This window comes from Canis lupus, chromosome 21, assembly GCF_003254725.2.
Source record: "Canis lupus dingo isolate Sandy chromosome 21, ASM325472v2, whole genome shotgun sequence".
NCBI lineage: Eukaryota > Metazoa > Chordata > Mammalia > Carnivora > Canidae > Canis > Canis lupus.
Window position 1 is genome coordinate 28,595,170 of NC_064263.1, and position 15,229 is coordinate 28,610,398.

At 39.5% G+C, this 15,229-nt stretch overlaps 2 protein-coding genes across 2 annotated transcripts; both read left to right on the plus strand.

Annotated features, from left to right (window-relative positions):
• The first annotated feature begins 1,364 nt into the window (after positions 1-1,364).
• On the plus strand, positions 1,365-2,303 carry LOC112667891 (olfactory receptor 51B6). Its single transcript, XM_025459951.1, has one exon. It carries the CDS (start codon positions 1,365-1,367, stop codon positions 2,301-2,303), a length of 939 nt encoding a protein of 312 aa, XP_025315736.1.
• Positions 2,304-8,107: 5,804 nt separating this feature from the next.
• Positions 8,108-9,055, plus strand: LOC112667892 (olfactory receptor 51B6-like). Its single transcript, XM_025459952.1, has one exon. It carries the CDS (start codon positions 8,108-8,110, stop codon positions 9,053-9,055), a length of 948 nt encoding a protein of 315 aa, XP_025315737.1.
• Positions 9,056-15,229: the final 6,174 nt, after the last annotated feature.

Genomic DNA, 15,229 nt, shown 5'->3' on the forward strand with positions numbered 1-15,229 from the left:
TACCCCTTGCAAAGCACTTCCCCATTGGCGATTTCATTCCCTTCTCACATCCTGTGTCAAGAGCGTCACTGGGCAACATAGAAATTGATAGATAACGAAATCAAAGTCCAGGATGAAAGGACTTCCCTGATATAATTATTGTTACAAAGTACAATACAAAGCACAGCTGGAACATCAATCAAATTCTTCTGAGGATTAAAGTCCAGTAATCTCATAGACCTTTTTTCATGGCAAAAAGGTGTTCTATGACTCATATATTAAATTCACAGAAAGATGTCCTTTTCAAAGCATGGGAGATATTTAGTCCATATCAACCAAATAAAAGATGGTCTTCATTGTCTCTCCATGATGCCACAAGGCAAGCTTTCTTTACTCCCAGACTTTGGCTGCCACAAGAGGGAATATCTGAAATTCTAATGTCACAGAGCCTTCTCAGTTTTGTTAAATATCATCAGATTCCATAACTTTTAATATCCTCCTTGATCTTGCCTACATAAGCAATATCTATGTCTGTATCTCCAAATAGGTGATATACTGACAGTAATTTATGCTGTTAACAAATAGTGCTCTCAAGTACTTATCATAAAATCGTTTTTTTTGCTCATTTTTTTTATCAATACTGTGAAATTTTGAATTCATTGAGACACATGACATCAATAACTAAGGGATTATGATGCTAGGCAACATAGATTTTGAGGTCTATGTGTTTTGGAGATAGATACATATAATTAATTAACTTGTATCACTTTTGTAGCCTCTCAAAGGTCTCTAAAGCTTCATTTTTTGCAACTAGTATTAGTCATTCCCTCAAATCAATTAAGTCTATTTTATTGATTGATTTTTGTTTACTTATATATATATTTTTTTTTCTTTTGCCATCAGATGTTCATATTTGCACTTCCAACACTACCTGGAACTAATTTTCTACTATCTTTTAGGTTTCATACATTCTGGGGAAACTTTCCATCCACCCTCAATATCGCAAGTCAAGATAAGGAGCTCCATGAGAAACATGCTGTAAGTTCCAACACTATTCAAATATATGGATTTCTTCTTTCATTTTTGTCTTTATTTTCTTGATTATATAATTTATAAAGACATCAGCTAAGGCTATTCTCCTACATCGCTGTATCGCCAGTATGTTGTCCAATAACCCTGAATTATATGTAGAGTTCTTTATACATTCTATTCTCCCATTACTTAGGAATCTCAAAAGAATGACTAAATTATCATCCTTGCTATCACTGGAAGTCAAGACTGATAAACATCTTATGAACAGGTAGCACATTCAGGGGTAACTTCTACAGAACCAGAGCTTCTACTGCATCCCTGAAAGGAGTATTTTCCTCTTTGCAAGGCCTGCCATGTGGCTCAACACTACTGTTTCCCCATTTCTGCTTACTGGCTTCCCAGGCATGGAGAAGGCACACCACTGGATTTCCATCCCATTATTGGTGGTTTATGTCTCCATTATTCTTGGTAATGGCACCCTTCTCTTTCTTATCAAAGATGATCATAGCCTTCATGAGCCCATGTACTATTTTTTAGCTATGTTGGCAGCCACAGACCTTGGAGTGACTTTGACCACAATGCCCACAGTTCTGGGTGTCCTATGGTTAAATCACAGAGAGATTGGCCATCAGGTCTGTTTCTCTCAGGCCTATTTTATCCATACTCTTTCTATTGTGGAATCTGGTGTTTTGCTTGCCATGGCCTATGACCGTTTCATTGCCATCCGCAACCCCTTGAGATATACTTCCATCCTTACCAATACCAAGGTAATGAAGATTGGGATAGGGGTATTGACAAGGGCTGGTCTGTCAATTATGCCAATAATTATTCGCCTTCACTGGTTTCCCTACTGTCATTCCCATGTACTTTCTCATGCTTTTTGTCTACACCAAGATGTCATTAAGTTAGCCTGTGCTGACATCACCTTCAATCGACTCTATCCAGTTGTGGTTGTATTTGCAATGGTCTTGTTGGACTTTCTCATCATCTTTTTCTCCTACATTTTGATCCTCAAGACTGTCATGGGCATTGCTTCTGGAGAAGAAAGAGCCAAGGCCCTCAACACCTGTGTCTCTCACATCTGTTGTATCTTGGTCTTCTATGTCACTGTAGTTGGTCTGACATTTATTCATAGATTTGGAAAACATGCTCCTCATGTGGTCCACATCACAATGAGCTATATCTACTTCCTCTTCCCCCCTTTTATGAACCCTGTTATCTATAGCATTAAAACCAAGCAGATCCAGAGTGGTATAGTTCGTTTATTCTCTCTGCCTAATTCTAGAGCATAACTTTGACCCATTGCTCTCCAAGAAATAACTCAGGGAACCTGGGGAAACTGACAGCTTTATCAGTAGGAGTAGCTAGAGAAAGACATGTCAGTCGAAATCTACCTCTCTCTGATATTTAGAACATCATATTACACAGCATATTTATTGCTGGATTGTGCATGGCATTATATATCATAATATATATATATACACATATATATACACACACACACATATATAAATATAACACTAAGCATATATCTCAAGTGTCCAACTGAGACACTTGAGATACTCTTTTTTTAGGTCACTCACCCTATTTGGTGAGCCTAAAGCACCTAATATATGATTCTTCGATCTACAGTTTGGGTCTCTGACTGTTTGAGTAAAAGCCTGTTGTTTCTTCATTTGTTCTACATGTCCTGGCTCTGACGTACCTAGCAATGACACTCTAAATCTCAAACATTCATTTTTTTTTTTTTTGCTAATATGGAAATAGTATAACTGCCATTTCTGTAAAATTGCACTAAGTGAAAAAAAATGATCCTTATTCTATCATCAGCTCAATATGACAACTCTACAGAAAGTGTGTCTAAGTCTACAAAGTTAAATGTTTGATAAACATTTATTAAATATTATTTTAATACATTATATGTAAATATGTAAATATATGTAAAACGTATAATAACAGTGATATAACTCCTAAATCTTAATGTCTTAATGAGTTAGTCCTAGATACAGGGAATCAGAGATATGTATTTTCAAATAGTGAAGTGGCATTAAAGTTCCAGCTTGGCAGTACACCCCAGATAAGGCTAGATGGGGGTTCCTGGGATGTGAAAAATACCAGCTGACAAAGAGTTGGTCATATGTGTGAGTGGAGAGAAAGGGAGAGGATAGAGACAATGGTTGTGACTAGAAGAAAAAAATGACATTTTTCTGGCTCGAAATAGCTATCAAAGTTGATTTTGTTCATTTTCTAGACATACAGAGGAGTTCACATAAAGTCCTATGACCAATTAAAGAGCAGTACACATGACCCAGGTTACAGGTTTTAATGTGAATCAGAGAAGATATTTTTATGAACAGAAGATCCAGTGTGAAATGCTAGGATTACACAAGGGGCCACCCAGTGACTAGTCACTTTCCTTCATATAGATGGAGCTTGTTTCTGGGCTCTGTCATGATGGCATTCAAAATGGTTTCTGACTCCTGCACCTAGTCTTGTTCATAAGAAAGTGAGAATTTCCCAGAACTCTTTGAGATTAATGAGTACTATGGAGAAACAAACATGAAACTAGACCTTTAGAGCAACTTCCAGGCTTATAAATAACCCTTAGCAGATGAGCTCACTGGACTATTGTTTATTTGTTTATTCATTCGTTTATTTTATTCAAGTCAGCTGTGTATCTATCTGCATGACATTTGTCTATCTCCTTTTGTAGTTTCTAGACAATGTGCTCCAGGAGGATGATGAGTCTTACCTTCTACTGTATTACAGAAACTACCATATGGGTAATCTTTAATAAAATACAAATTTTTGATCAAAATGAATAAAACTTAAAAAGTGACCAGTGTCTCTGTGTGTCTCTTGGTCCTTCTGATTATGTTTCTGAATCTACATGTCCTCTGAATGTCTCTATTATTGTGTCCTGTAATACCTTCAAATATTTGGGCATCCTAAATTGAATTTTCATGTAACACCCTCAAAAATATAAACTCCTAACTCTTTATTTCAGAATGCATCCTTTCCTTGTGCTCTTGGGAATCAATTCAGAGGGATTTAACTCCATCAAAGGAAATCTTTCTTAACTTTCTCTCTAGACCCAGTGATCCTGGGACCTGCCATTGTAGATGAATATAAAGGACATTAGGATAACAATATATTTTAGAAGGTCTTCAAATGGGTGCATTTGACACCTCCAAAATTTCTCTTTTCTCTTTCTCTCCTTCCCTACCTTGCAGAGATGGTATGGAAAGGTCAGAGAAAGAGCTCTTAAGAAATAAAGGACTGGGAAGTTAGATGGAGATGAGTCCTCTGAAACAGAGCTCTGAGATTACAGTGGTCTCAGCTGAACACTTGGGTCAAGGGAGTTAGGGTGGGGAAACTTTCCTGATAGACCAATTTAATGCCTTGTTCTGATCCTTATATCCACATATGCTTCAATGTAAAGGCAAAGTCCTGGGAGTTCTCAAAAAAAAAAGGGGGGGGGGAGCAAAAGTCCACCCTCCCTAACTTTTCTTTCCTATCAATATCTGATGCTTAAAATTAATCACCTTCCTGGTGGCAAGACTAATGCCCAAACCAAGATATAGCTCTAGACCTTGGGGCATCACTGTTCCAAAGCTCCAAATTCCCAAGGCTGGGAGAACAAAGGAGGGAGGAGGCAGAAAAGGGCCTTGGGGAGGACCTTCTGAAACAAATGCTACTTGAAGCTTGGCTTCTGGATACAACCAAAAGAGATGGTGTAGAAACCAAGACCTTGGCCAGAGTCAGGTTTCCAGGGTCACATCTATGGCACCGATGAACAAAAGACTCATGAACAGGTCAGTAAGAAACTCCAATGTATCATGTCCTAGAAGGCTTAGTATAGATTACAGGATATGGCAGGACAGGATAGAGTATAGAGAGTTGGTTTAATGAAACTTATGGAGAAAGGCAGCAATATGTCAGTCAAGAGGTGATGAGGCATAGGAATATGCTAAGGAACCCACCCTCAAAAAAAAAAAAAAAAAGCTGGACTCCCAAACAATCTTTTCTTGCAGATTTTTGGAATAAGGAAAAGCCAAAATATGCCTTTCCCTTCCTTACTAGGCAGATATATTTTGGAAGAAAAAAGCAGAACATTTGTGGTAATAGAGGCAGATAGCTCTAGAATGATTCAGAGGTTTGGGATGGATTAGCTATTTTTGTGCTCTCCAGCTGTTTGTACCAACTTTCTCTTAAACCCTGTGTGTGCCACCAAGTATTTATTCCCACAGAGCTTAAATCAGGTTGAGGAGGGGAGGCACTATAATGATCAAGGATATAGACTAAGAGAAAGAAAAACTTGCCAAGGAAGCCAGTCTCAGATCAAAGCAGAGGCAGACATTACACACTCTGCTTTAAATTGCTTCATATTCCCAGAAGAGAGCCTCTTATCTGTTAGGAAATAAGTGTACATATTCTGTAACTAAAGGCAAAGTAGATCTTCTTTGTTCACTCTCTTCCATATTGAGGTATAGACACTGTAGATTTTGAGGATCTTAAACTCCCACAGATAGGGAGTAATAGTGAATCTGGTGATGGGGTGGTATGGGTAGGGGAACGTGGTCACCATTTTAACCAGCAAGGGATGCTACCCAAGGAAAGAAAGCTGGATGCTTTGAGTAGAAAGGCATTCACAGCCAGTATTCACTGGTAAGAAAGTCAGGAATTTATTGCATCTATAGGTAAGATGATCAGTTTGTGGCTTTGGAAATGTATACACCTCAGCAAATGTAGAGGTGTATAGTGAGTATTTGATGATTACATTACATCTACTGGATGCCATGTATCAGAACAGGTAGCATAATATAAATCATCTAATCAGTCAGCAGAGATGATGCTGGGAATGCAGAAGATAAGAATAAAGGGTACAAGGCAGACAGGAATATGGGGAACAAAGGCTGGAAACAAAAGAGAGAAGGATCCCAAGGAAAGGCAAATGTAAAATGTGTTACTTGAATGTTTGGGTGGTGTTCCTCCATGAGAACACACAGAAGAAAAGAGAGAACCAGAGTGTCTTCTTGAAGCCTCTAAGTTTCTGGAATAGAATGATTAGATTGGGAAAACAGTTTTTCATCAATACAAGATCTTAAGGACTCCCCAGGAATGAACACCTCTGTGAGTTGATGGATATATTTTTTTAAGGTGATAAGGTTGTAGAGTTGTAGAATTATAAGTCTTTGCAGTGTTAAATCATGATTAAAGAAGACCATTTAGTTGACACAAATATATTTTTTAAAATATTTTATTTATTTATTTGAGAGGAAGAGTGTGATAGCATGAACAGGGGGAGAGGCAGAAGGAGAGGAAGAGAGAGAAACAGACTCCCCACTAGGAGCAGGGAACCTGATGTGGGGCTAAATCCCAGAGCACTGAGCCATGACCTGAGCCAAAGTGAGACGCTTAACTGACTGAGCCACACAGGCACCCCAATGCAAACAAATATATTTAACACTTCATGAAGCGGACATGCAGTTTTGGAGAACTGCAATATGGGGTGCAAGCCAGAAAGTTTTTACAGGATAAAGAATAAAGAACAAAGAATAAGGAAGAGACAATAGAAACACCTTATTGTCTGAAGCCACATAGTCAATCTTGTCTGGGTGAGAAGGCCCAGAGTTGACTTTGTTTTGGGGGTTTGGCTGATGGATGGATATACTGTGTTTCTGGTCAAGTGGAACATTGACAGGGACATGAAAGTTGTGTAAGTTTCAGTTTGCTAATGTGGCACCCTGGGTAGAAGCAGTTCCATCTCAGGCCTAGAAAGTTTATTTCAACATCATCAAACTGTATCATTGAATATACGATCCTAATTATCAATTAACTGTTCGTCCAACCCCTGGACCTCTCAAGACACACACACACACATCAGTAACAGCCAGCTCCACAAAGGATGCTCATTACTTTGCTAGAGTCAAGCACAGGTTCTCAGTCTTTGAGTGTGAACATGGAAAAGGACACGTTAAGGCTTATTTTTTTCACAGATACTACTAAGAGATCACCATTTCTGAAATTACCCTTGTCTAATGTGATACAGGAAGAGAACAACTCTGCTGCTTCCTGGCATCTGGACCTTGTGGGGGCCTCTTTATCATGTTCAGTAACAGTTATCAAAAAATAGGGTAATTAAGATGTTTCTGGGCATTCTATTTAAAAATAGGGCACACTGGCACATCCCACCATGTCTATTGTAAAATAGGAAGCAGTTATGCTCTCTAACTCTGTCTCTCCCTCCCTATTTGGTTCCCATACTCCTCTGGATCTCAGCATGACCTAGGAAATAGCCTGGGTTAGACATGTGAGGATGGGCAACTCAGACCCATCCCTATCAAAACAGTTTCTTTTTTGGCTTTGGATTGTTTGTTTGTGGGGAGGGTGTTTGGTTTGTTTGTTTTTAGTTTTGGTTTGCACAATCTGCTTCTCTTTGCTCTACCAGGGAAAAGTTTGCCTCGCCCCCACCCCCGCATGAAGCCTAAGGCTGCAGGCTGCCATCAGGCTGGACTGCACTTACTAAAGTACTCCCCCCTTTTTCTCATTCCCCCTTTCTACCCTCCCCCAGACCCTAGATATGTCATCCTTTTTTTAATCTTAATAGTGTAATCTCAAATATTTTCTTTTTTTTCACATTTTATGTTTTATAAGGACAAGAATCAGCTCTATCTCATAAACTCACAATTAAATCCACCTTGCCTAGTACATTCCCTGGCACATATATTAAACAATGATTTGCAGTTGTTGATCTTTTTCTTTTTTCTTTTCTTTTCTTTTCTTTTCTTTTTTTTCTTTTCTTTTCTTTTCTTTCTTTCTTTCTTTCTTTCTTTCTTTCTTTCCTTTTTCTTTCTTTCTTTCTTTCTTTCTTTCTTTCTTTCTTTCTTTCTTTCTTTCTTTCTTTCTTTCTTTCTTTCTTTTTTCTCCTATCTCTAAGGCTTTCCTAAGAATGACCACTCTATTTCTCTGACGTCATCACAGTTTAGAAAAGAACTACAGGAAATAAAAAAAGTAGAAGCTACTAAAGGAGCATTTCTGAAGACCTATGGACCTGTGCATGGTCTTTCCTTAAGAGAAGACTTACTCTATGAAAATGCCTATTATGGAACTCAATACCAGTGCTACACCCTTTCTGCTGACTGGCTTCGTGGGCCTGGAAAAAGCACACCACTGGATCTCCATCCCATTATCTGTCGTCTATATCTCTATACTTCTTGGCAATGGCATTCTCCTATTTCTCATCAGGGTTGACCATAACCTCCATGAACCCATGTACTATTTCTTAGCCCTGCTGGCAACCACAGACCTAGGGATGACCCTAGTTACAATGCCTACTGTGCTGTGTGTGATGTGGATAAATCACAGGGAAGTCAGCCATGGCATCTGCTTTCTCCAAGCCTACTTCATCCACAGCCTCTCTATGATAGAGTCTGGAATTTTGCTTGCCATGGCCTATGATCGGTTTATTGCCATCCGCAACCCACTGAGATATACTTCCATTATCACCAACATCCAAGTGTTAAAGATTGGAGTGGGAGTTTTCATGAGGGGATTTGTTCTCATCTTGCCTCCAATATTGCCTCTCTACTGGTTTTCCTATTGCAGATCCCATGTCCTCTTTCATGCATTCTGTCTTCACCAGGATGTAATCAAATTAGCCTGTGCTGACATCACCTTCAATCGCCTGTATCCTGTTGTGGTGGTATTTTCTATGGTCCTAATGGACTGCTTGATAATATTTTGCTCCTATATTTTGATACTCCAGACTGTGATGAGCATTGCCTCTGAAGAAGAGAGGTCCAAGGCCCTCAACACTTGTGTCTCCCACATCTGCTGCATCTTGGTCTTCTATGTCACTGTTTTTGGTTTGACATTCATCCACCGATTTGGGAAGAATGTTCCCCATCTAGTACACATCATAATGAGCTACATCTACTTCCTTTTCCCCCCTTTCATGAACCCTATTATCTATAGTATTAAAACTAAGCAGATTCGCGGTAGTATACTCCAATTATTTTCTCTGTCCCCACCAAGAACATGACATTTACTTTCTCCTATCTGGAAAATGACTAAGAAGTTATAAACAGAATGATAACTTGACTGGCACAGATTTCTAAGAAACACGTTAAAATAAATGGGCAAATGTCAGAAAAAAAGTCTTACAGATACAGCTGCTTTTTTTCTGCCATCCCCCCCTTTCTTTTTCCTCATAAGGATGAAATGTAATAAGTCATAGTAAGGCACAAAACATAGTGCAAGGTTCTTAGAATGTACTCAATTGATATTCATTTTGTACTAAATGCATTAATTTTACTAATAACAGCTCTGATGTGATTCTGAATTCTGTGGCATGGTCCAACAAGTTTAACAGATTCCAGTCTTGGTTGTGTTTTCATGTGGACTGGACATCCTTGCAACCATTAACTTTTATCTGTTGTGTCCCTATGTGCACCCAGCTCCATTTTCTAGAACCTTGTCATCATTGAAACAGTCTTTCTGAGCTAATTTCCAAATGATGGCTATTGAGCACAGTATGCATGCAAGACAACTGTACATGTAATATATTAATGCTCAATTTTTACGTAGTGAAGTGAATTGAAATCAAGAAGTGAATCAATTCCTTGTCCAGAGGAAGGAGTTTGTTATGATGATCTTGATAAAAGGGTGCTAGTCAGAAACTATAAATAATCAGAGCCTGAAAGGAAATTAATTCAGATCAGAACTGGACACATTTGGAACTTGGTGTATATTTATCAGGTGTGTAGAACAGAGGTAACAAAGGGTAGATTATGTGTGTGTAATTATGGGGAAAGAAAGAAAAAGAAAGAGACACATGTGTTAGGGGCAGAAAAAAGCCTGGCCTGGAGAAAACGGTTTCAGGGCAGGCTGTAAGGATAAGTTTAATCCATATAGCAGGTGAGGAGGGATTCAGATAAGATCCCATTCTCAAAGGTGACAGTAAGGGTAGCTATAGATTTAATATAGAAAGAGGAAGGAATAAATTTACCAGAGTTCAACAGCCTTGTGGAGGCCACCCAGAGGAAGATTATTTCCCTAACGATTGATGAAATCAGGGCTAAATATAAATGAATTTCTGACCTCTTGCACCTTCCCTTGCCCTTAATCATCAAAGGAGAAGAACTTTACAGAATCATTGGAATTTTGGGTAATATGGAGGCAAGCCAAATATGCAAATGTGGGACCTTGGCAAATGCTCTGGTGCAGTTTACAAGCTATGTAATGTATCATGTATCTGTCATGCCCAAGGATTGGCACAACTTTCTGTTTAGAAGCACTTGTCACACTTAAAATTTCTTCTTTTGTGTCTCTCTCTCTGCTCCTCCCCTACTGGACTATGAAATCCACTGTGTACCAGCTTCAAGAATAATGCTTTGGTTGAGTGAAGCAGGAGTTTAAGAAAATGTTCTTTAAAATAATGAAAGGGACCATATGGGAAATGAGGGGAACTGATTGGGGAAAATTAGAGAGGAAGACAAACCATGAGAGACCCCAAACTCTGGGAAACAAACATAGGGTTGCAGAAGGGTAGGTGAATGGGAGGATAGCGTGACTGGATGATGGGCATTAAGGAGGACACATGATGATATGAGCACTGGGTGTTATACTATATGTTAAAAATTGAATTTAAATAAAACATTTTGAAAATGCAAAAAATAATTAAAAAGGAAAATGTTTATTAAATCAAATAATAAACTAAGAGTGGATGATGTTCCTGTGTCTATTTCTCCTAATTCTGCATTTTTATATAGAGTGTAGAGGTAGAGATGGAGATCAAAGTCTCTGACTTTGGGGTATTCCTCTAAGTTTTTGCCCAACACTGTGTGACAGGAGACTCCCCAAAGTGAATAACCAAAGTCTCCTATGTTTGAAGTCGGCCTGTTCCTTCCTGGGTATATATTCTGTGTACACTGAAGCCAACCTCATAGGACATCTTTGTCAACTTCCCTAAGTTTCCATTGGTGAATTTTCTTTTTAATGGAGTTATATGAAATGTTGATTTTTTTTTAGTGAATGATTTTCAATCATTGTGGTCTCCACATTTTCCTAAGAGCTGTAGGATAACCAAGGAGAGAAAGAGGAAAAAGAAAAAGATACAGAAGAGGAGTCTATGAGAGGGTTGCTCAAGCTTTGTCTGGTTCTTTGCCTCCTTACCATAGCAACCCATTCAATGTGGGATAAATAAAGGACTCTCAATAACACCAATTGTGTTTTTTTAGTAATGACCTTGAATTCCAGTGGTTATTTATTGCATCTGCCAAAGAACATTTCTTTTTTGTCTGGTAAGGAGTTCTGTAGACATTTAGATCACTAGGGCCAGGAACTAGGCCAGAACTGAAAATAATGTCTTTATTATATATCAACAGTCCATGGAGGTATCTAGGTAACTGAGGAACTGGTGGTCACTGAGCAACAGGTTCTGTGCCTTAAGAGGAGTGTTATCAGAGTAACATTGGTGTTTGCCAGCTATGGAAACCATGGGATTAGAGTGTATGGTGATGCCAAACACAAAACTGTGCCAGCTGGTTCCAGCTCAGCAATAAGTTTTCAACATTATCTTACCCCTCCTCAGAGGATAAAGAAGGGTAAGATCAAGCACGTGGTAGAAAATACTGTGAAGAGAGGCATTTAGATAAAGAGAGAATAACAACTCAATATTCTGCTCTGCTTGTCAGCAACCATCTTCTCCTTTATACGCAGCAATGGATATGGTTTTAGTATCTCCAAAGAAGTCCTTCCATAAAGCATACTCATACGTTAAAACATAAGTGAGTTACAGGTCACCTTGTGGCCTGACAGGGCTCTGGCTGTGACTGACTAGCTTCACACCATTCCAAGCACATTAAGGCCCTAGTGAGGCTTAGCACTACAGTAAAATGTGCTCAATTGTATTCAACATAAACTGATACATTTACATTATACGGTAATGGTTTTTAAAATCTTTAGATATAACCTTTGAGGTCAAAGATTATGGTCCAGATGTAACCTCCACTTCAATTGACATTCTCTATAATGTCTTAGATGTTCAGTATCTACTGGCTTGAAGGCAGGATAAAGTTTATGTCCCTAACCATTCTTGGAGGACCTCTGTCTGCTTCTCTGGGGATGTGAGTCTGAATGTGGCCAGAGTGGGGGCCAGCCTCACCACCAGCACTGGGAACCACAGGCTTTGAAACACTGCCAAATGCCAGTTAGAGGAGGACTTAGCAACTGTTGAGCACCCATGGAGAAGGCAGGCAATCAGCTGTGTGCAGGACAGTTGTGTTGCAAGGGCACATGGGGGACATGCATTGCTTATCCGGATTTGTCCTGGGGACTAAGTGGCTTAGAGGTGAGCCTCAGTGGGCAAGATGAGAAAAAGTAAGCAGAGAAGACAGAACAAGCCTCAGGGGGAGGCTTCGTCAGTGGAATAGATGGGAAGATAAGGTCAGTGAAATAGATGGGAAGGAAAATGAGTGAAGGAAGGGGAGAAAACAAATGAGAGAGGGCCAGGGAGACAGGAATGAGAGTCAGAAAGGAAACCCAAGGGGAAGTCTCTTTGTGGGCAGGATGTTAAAGAGGGAAAGGAAGTCAGGGTGTTCCCCTGGGACCCAAGTTCAAGAAAATCATTCTTCATTCTTCATCAGTGACTAACCCCTCCCCCTCCCCAAGCAAGAGTCCCCATACATGCAACACTGAGAGGGCTGAGGTGGGGTACTATCTGAGCCATGAGACAACAGGCTCATATGTTCAGCCCCTCCCTAGACTTGGAATCTTATCTCACAGGCACAAGCCTTCTGCTCTCCAACCATTCCCCTCTCAACATTGCAACTACTGCCACCTGCCCCCTTAGTGAATGAACCAGGAGACAGCCTCTAGAAAGGGGGCAGAGGACTGTCCCTCAGGTCTTGTTATGGTTCAGATGGAAAAGAAGCTCTACCATACATACTTAAACCCTGAGTTTTTGTTATTTTTTTAAATTTTATTATTTATTTATTTATTTATTTATTTATTTATTTATGATACAGAGAGAGAGGCAGAGACCTAGGCAAAGGGAAAAGCAGGTTCCCCATGGAGAGCCTGATGTGGGACTTAATCCCAGGACCCTAGGATCATGCCCTGAGCTGAAGGCAGATGCTCAACAACTGAGCCACACAGGTGTACCAAGTTTTTGTTATTTCATTATTAAACTAGAAAAAAAAAAAAAAAAGAAAAAAAAAACCTCTACGGATTTTTAAGTTAAAATGGAAAACTAGTATTTCTGATGTGCTGGTAAATGAGGATAGAGACAGTGGCACAATACATACATTTAAATGTATTCTTTTATGCAAATGTTCTGCTTTCATGATAAAGATCAGTCACTTCTCAGTCACTCAGCAGTTAGAAAGCAGTCAGAGATTTCTCGAAGTTTACTTCACCAAGGCAAACTGCCCTTCTTCCGATTATACTTCACAATAAACCCAAACTTCACTCGGCCTGTTGCCCCCAGAGAAGCCCCCAGTTCACTCACAGCTCCTGTGACCCTCCAGAGGGAGGCTTAGAATTTGCGTCAGTACATAAATTGAATGTCCAGAATAGTGGATAAAGCATTACAATGATGACAAATTTATTAAAAATTACAGATACTGAGAAAGTTCTTGGCTTTCAAGTCAGATCCTATTTACTTTTTCTAACACATTCAATGGCAAGAATTTGTTCTTAGCTGAGTTGTTTCCTTTAGGGACCAGGACCAATCACATAATTCTTTTATGAAAACAACAAGGCCAGAAAAAAATGTAGATAACTCATTCCAATTTACCAAAAGTCTAGAAGGAACATTGACTATACTGTCACTTCCTAAATGATGTGATCTAGGAAGATGGGATTGAATTATAGAGTCTTTTTTTTTCTTAAAGATTTGTATTTATTCATAAGAGACAGAAAGACAGAGACAGAGAGAGAGGAAGAGACATAAGCAGAGGGAGAAGCAGGCTCCATGTAAGGAGCCCAGTGTGGGTTGGGACTTGATCCCAGGTCCCCAGGATCATGGCCTGGGCTGAATGAAGGTGGTGCTAAGCCGCTGAGCCACCCAGGCTGCCCTATAAAGAGTCTTTTTACCCAGAGAGGGCAAAAAATTATAAAGCAGGAAGCCGTGAAAAACATGTCTGACAGAAGACCCATGGTTACAATCAGGGAAGCCACGACCTCATGTTATCTGATAGATAAAAATGGTATTGGCTAAATAAGATCAAGAGTCAAAAAATTAAGTAAGTTAAATGCAAGCAAAAAGAAGTTAATTTCTCAACAAAAGATTCATGGCAGCCATACTCTCAGTTTTAAAGGTGGGGGGGTGGGGAGAAACCACTTTATTGATATTATAAAAATCTAATAGAAAAAGAAAGAAGAAAAGGGAAATCCGTGCATACATGAGGGCAATTGTAAGCAGTAAAGGAGAATAGGACAGAGTTATATCAGACTGGGTACTTACAACATCCAACCTTATTAGCTGGGGATGGTGGGTGGAGACAGCCAAGCTGGAGTCCCAGTTGAGAGGCCTGGGCAGGGCATCCTCCTCTCAGGTGAGACTTCCAACTGACCATTCCCATGAAGGCTGTATTTATAGGGCATATGACAGAGTCAGAAGTTAAACATTTGTTTGCCTACGTGCAATTTTGAATGAGCTGCATTTCTATGTTATCATGTCTTCACATTTTTAAGGAGCCTAGGCCCTATGTGCTTGACCCTTCCCAGATTCCATTCTTGGGGGCCAGCCCAGCCTGGAGCCAGAGGGGATATAAGGCAAGATTTACAGCTTTTGGTGTCCAGACCAGAAAGGCCAATTCTCCCCTGGAGGTCAGATAATGTCAACAAACCAGGCTCCTAAAGTCACTTATGTAGCATAAGTCTCATAAATAACATTTTTAGCCTGCCTGCAAACTTGCAGGTCAGGGTGGTCCTTTGTACAGGACAAATCACAGACATTTCTATCCATATGATACAGTTGAGAATTACAGTTTGGAGGAACTCGGTATGCAAAAATCTCCTGTAAATGGAACAGCTACATGATGGGTAGATGGTTCAGCTTAGTTTAAATTACCAATTCAGGGAGCACAATAATGTATTTAACACCCATTCCTGCTTTGTGATTCATATATGACTGGATACCCAAACCATAACTTTTCAAGTTTCCTAAGTTCTTTCTTTAAGGAATAGTACCCACAACCCATTTCTCCATGCT

Excerpts from the sequence above, each read along its gene's own strand:
- LOC112667891 (XM_025459951.1), top strand. The coding sequence starts at position 1,365 with ATGTGGCTCAACACTACTGTTTCCCCATTTCTGCTTACTGGCTTCCCA.
- LOC112667892 (XM_025459952.1), top strand. The coding sequence starts at position 8,108 with ATGCCTATTATGGAACTCAATACCAGTGCTACACCCTTTCTGCTGACT.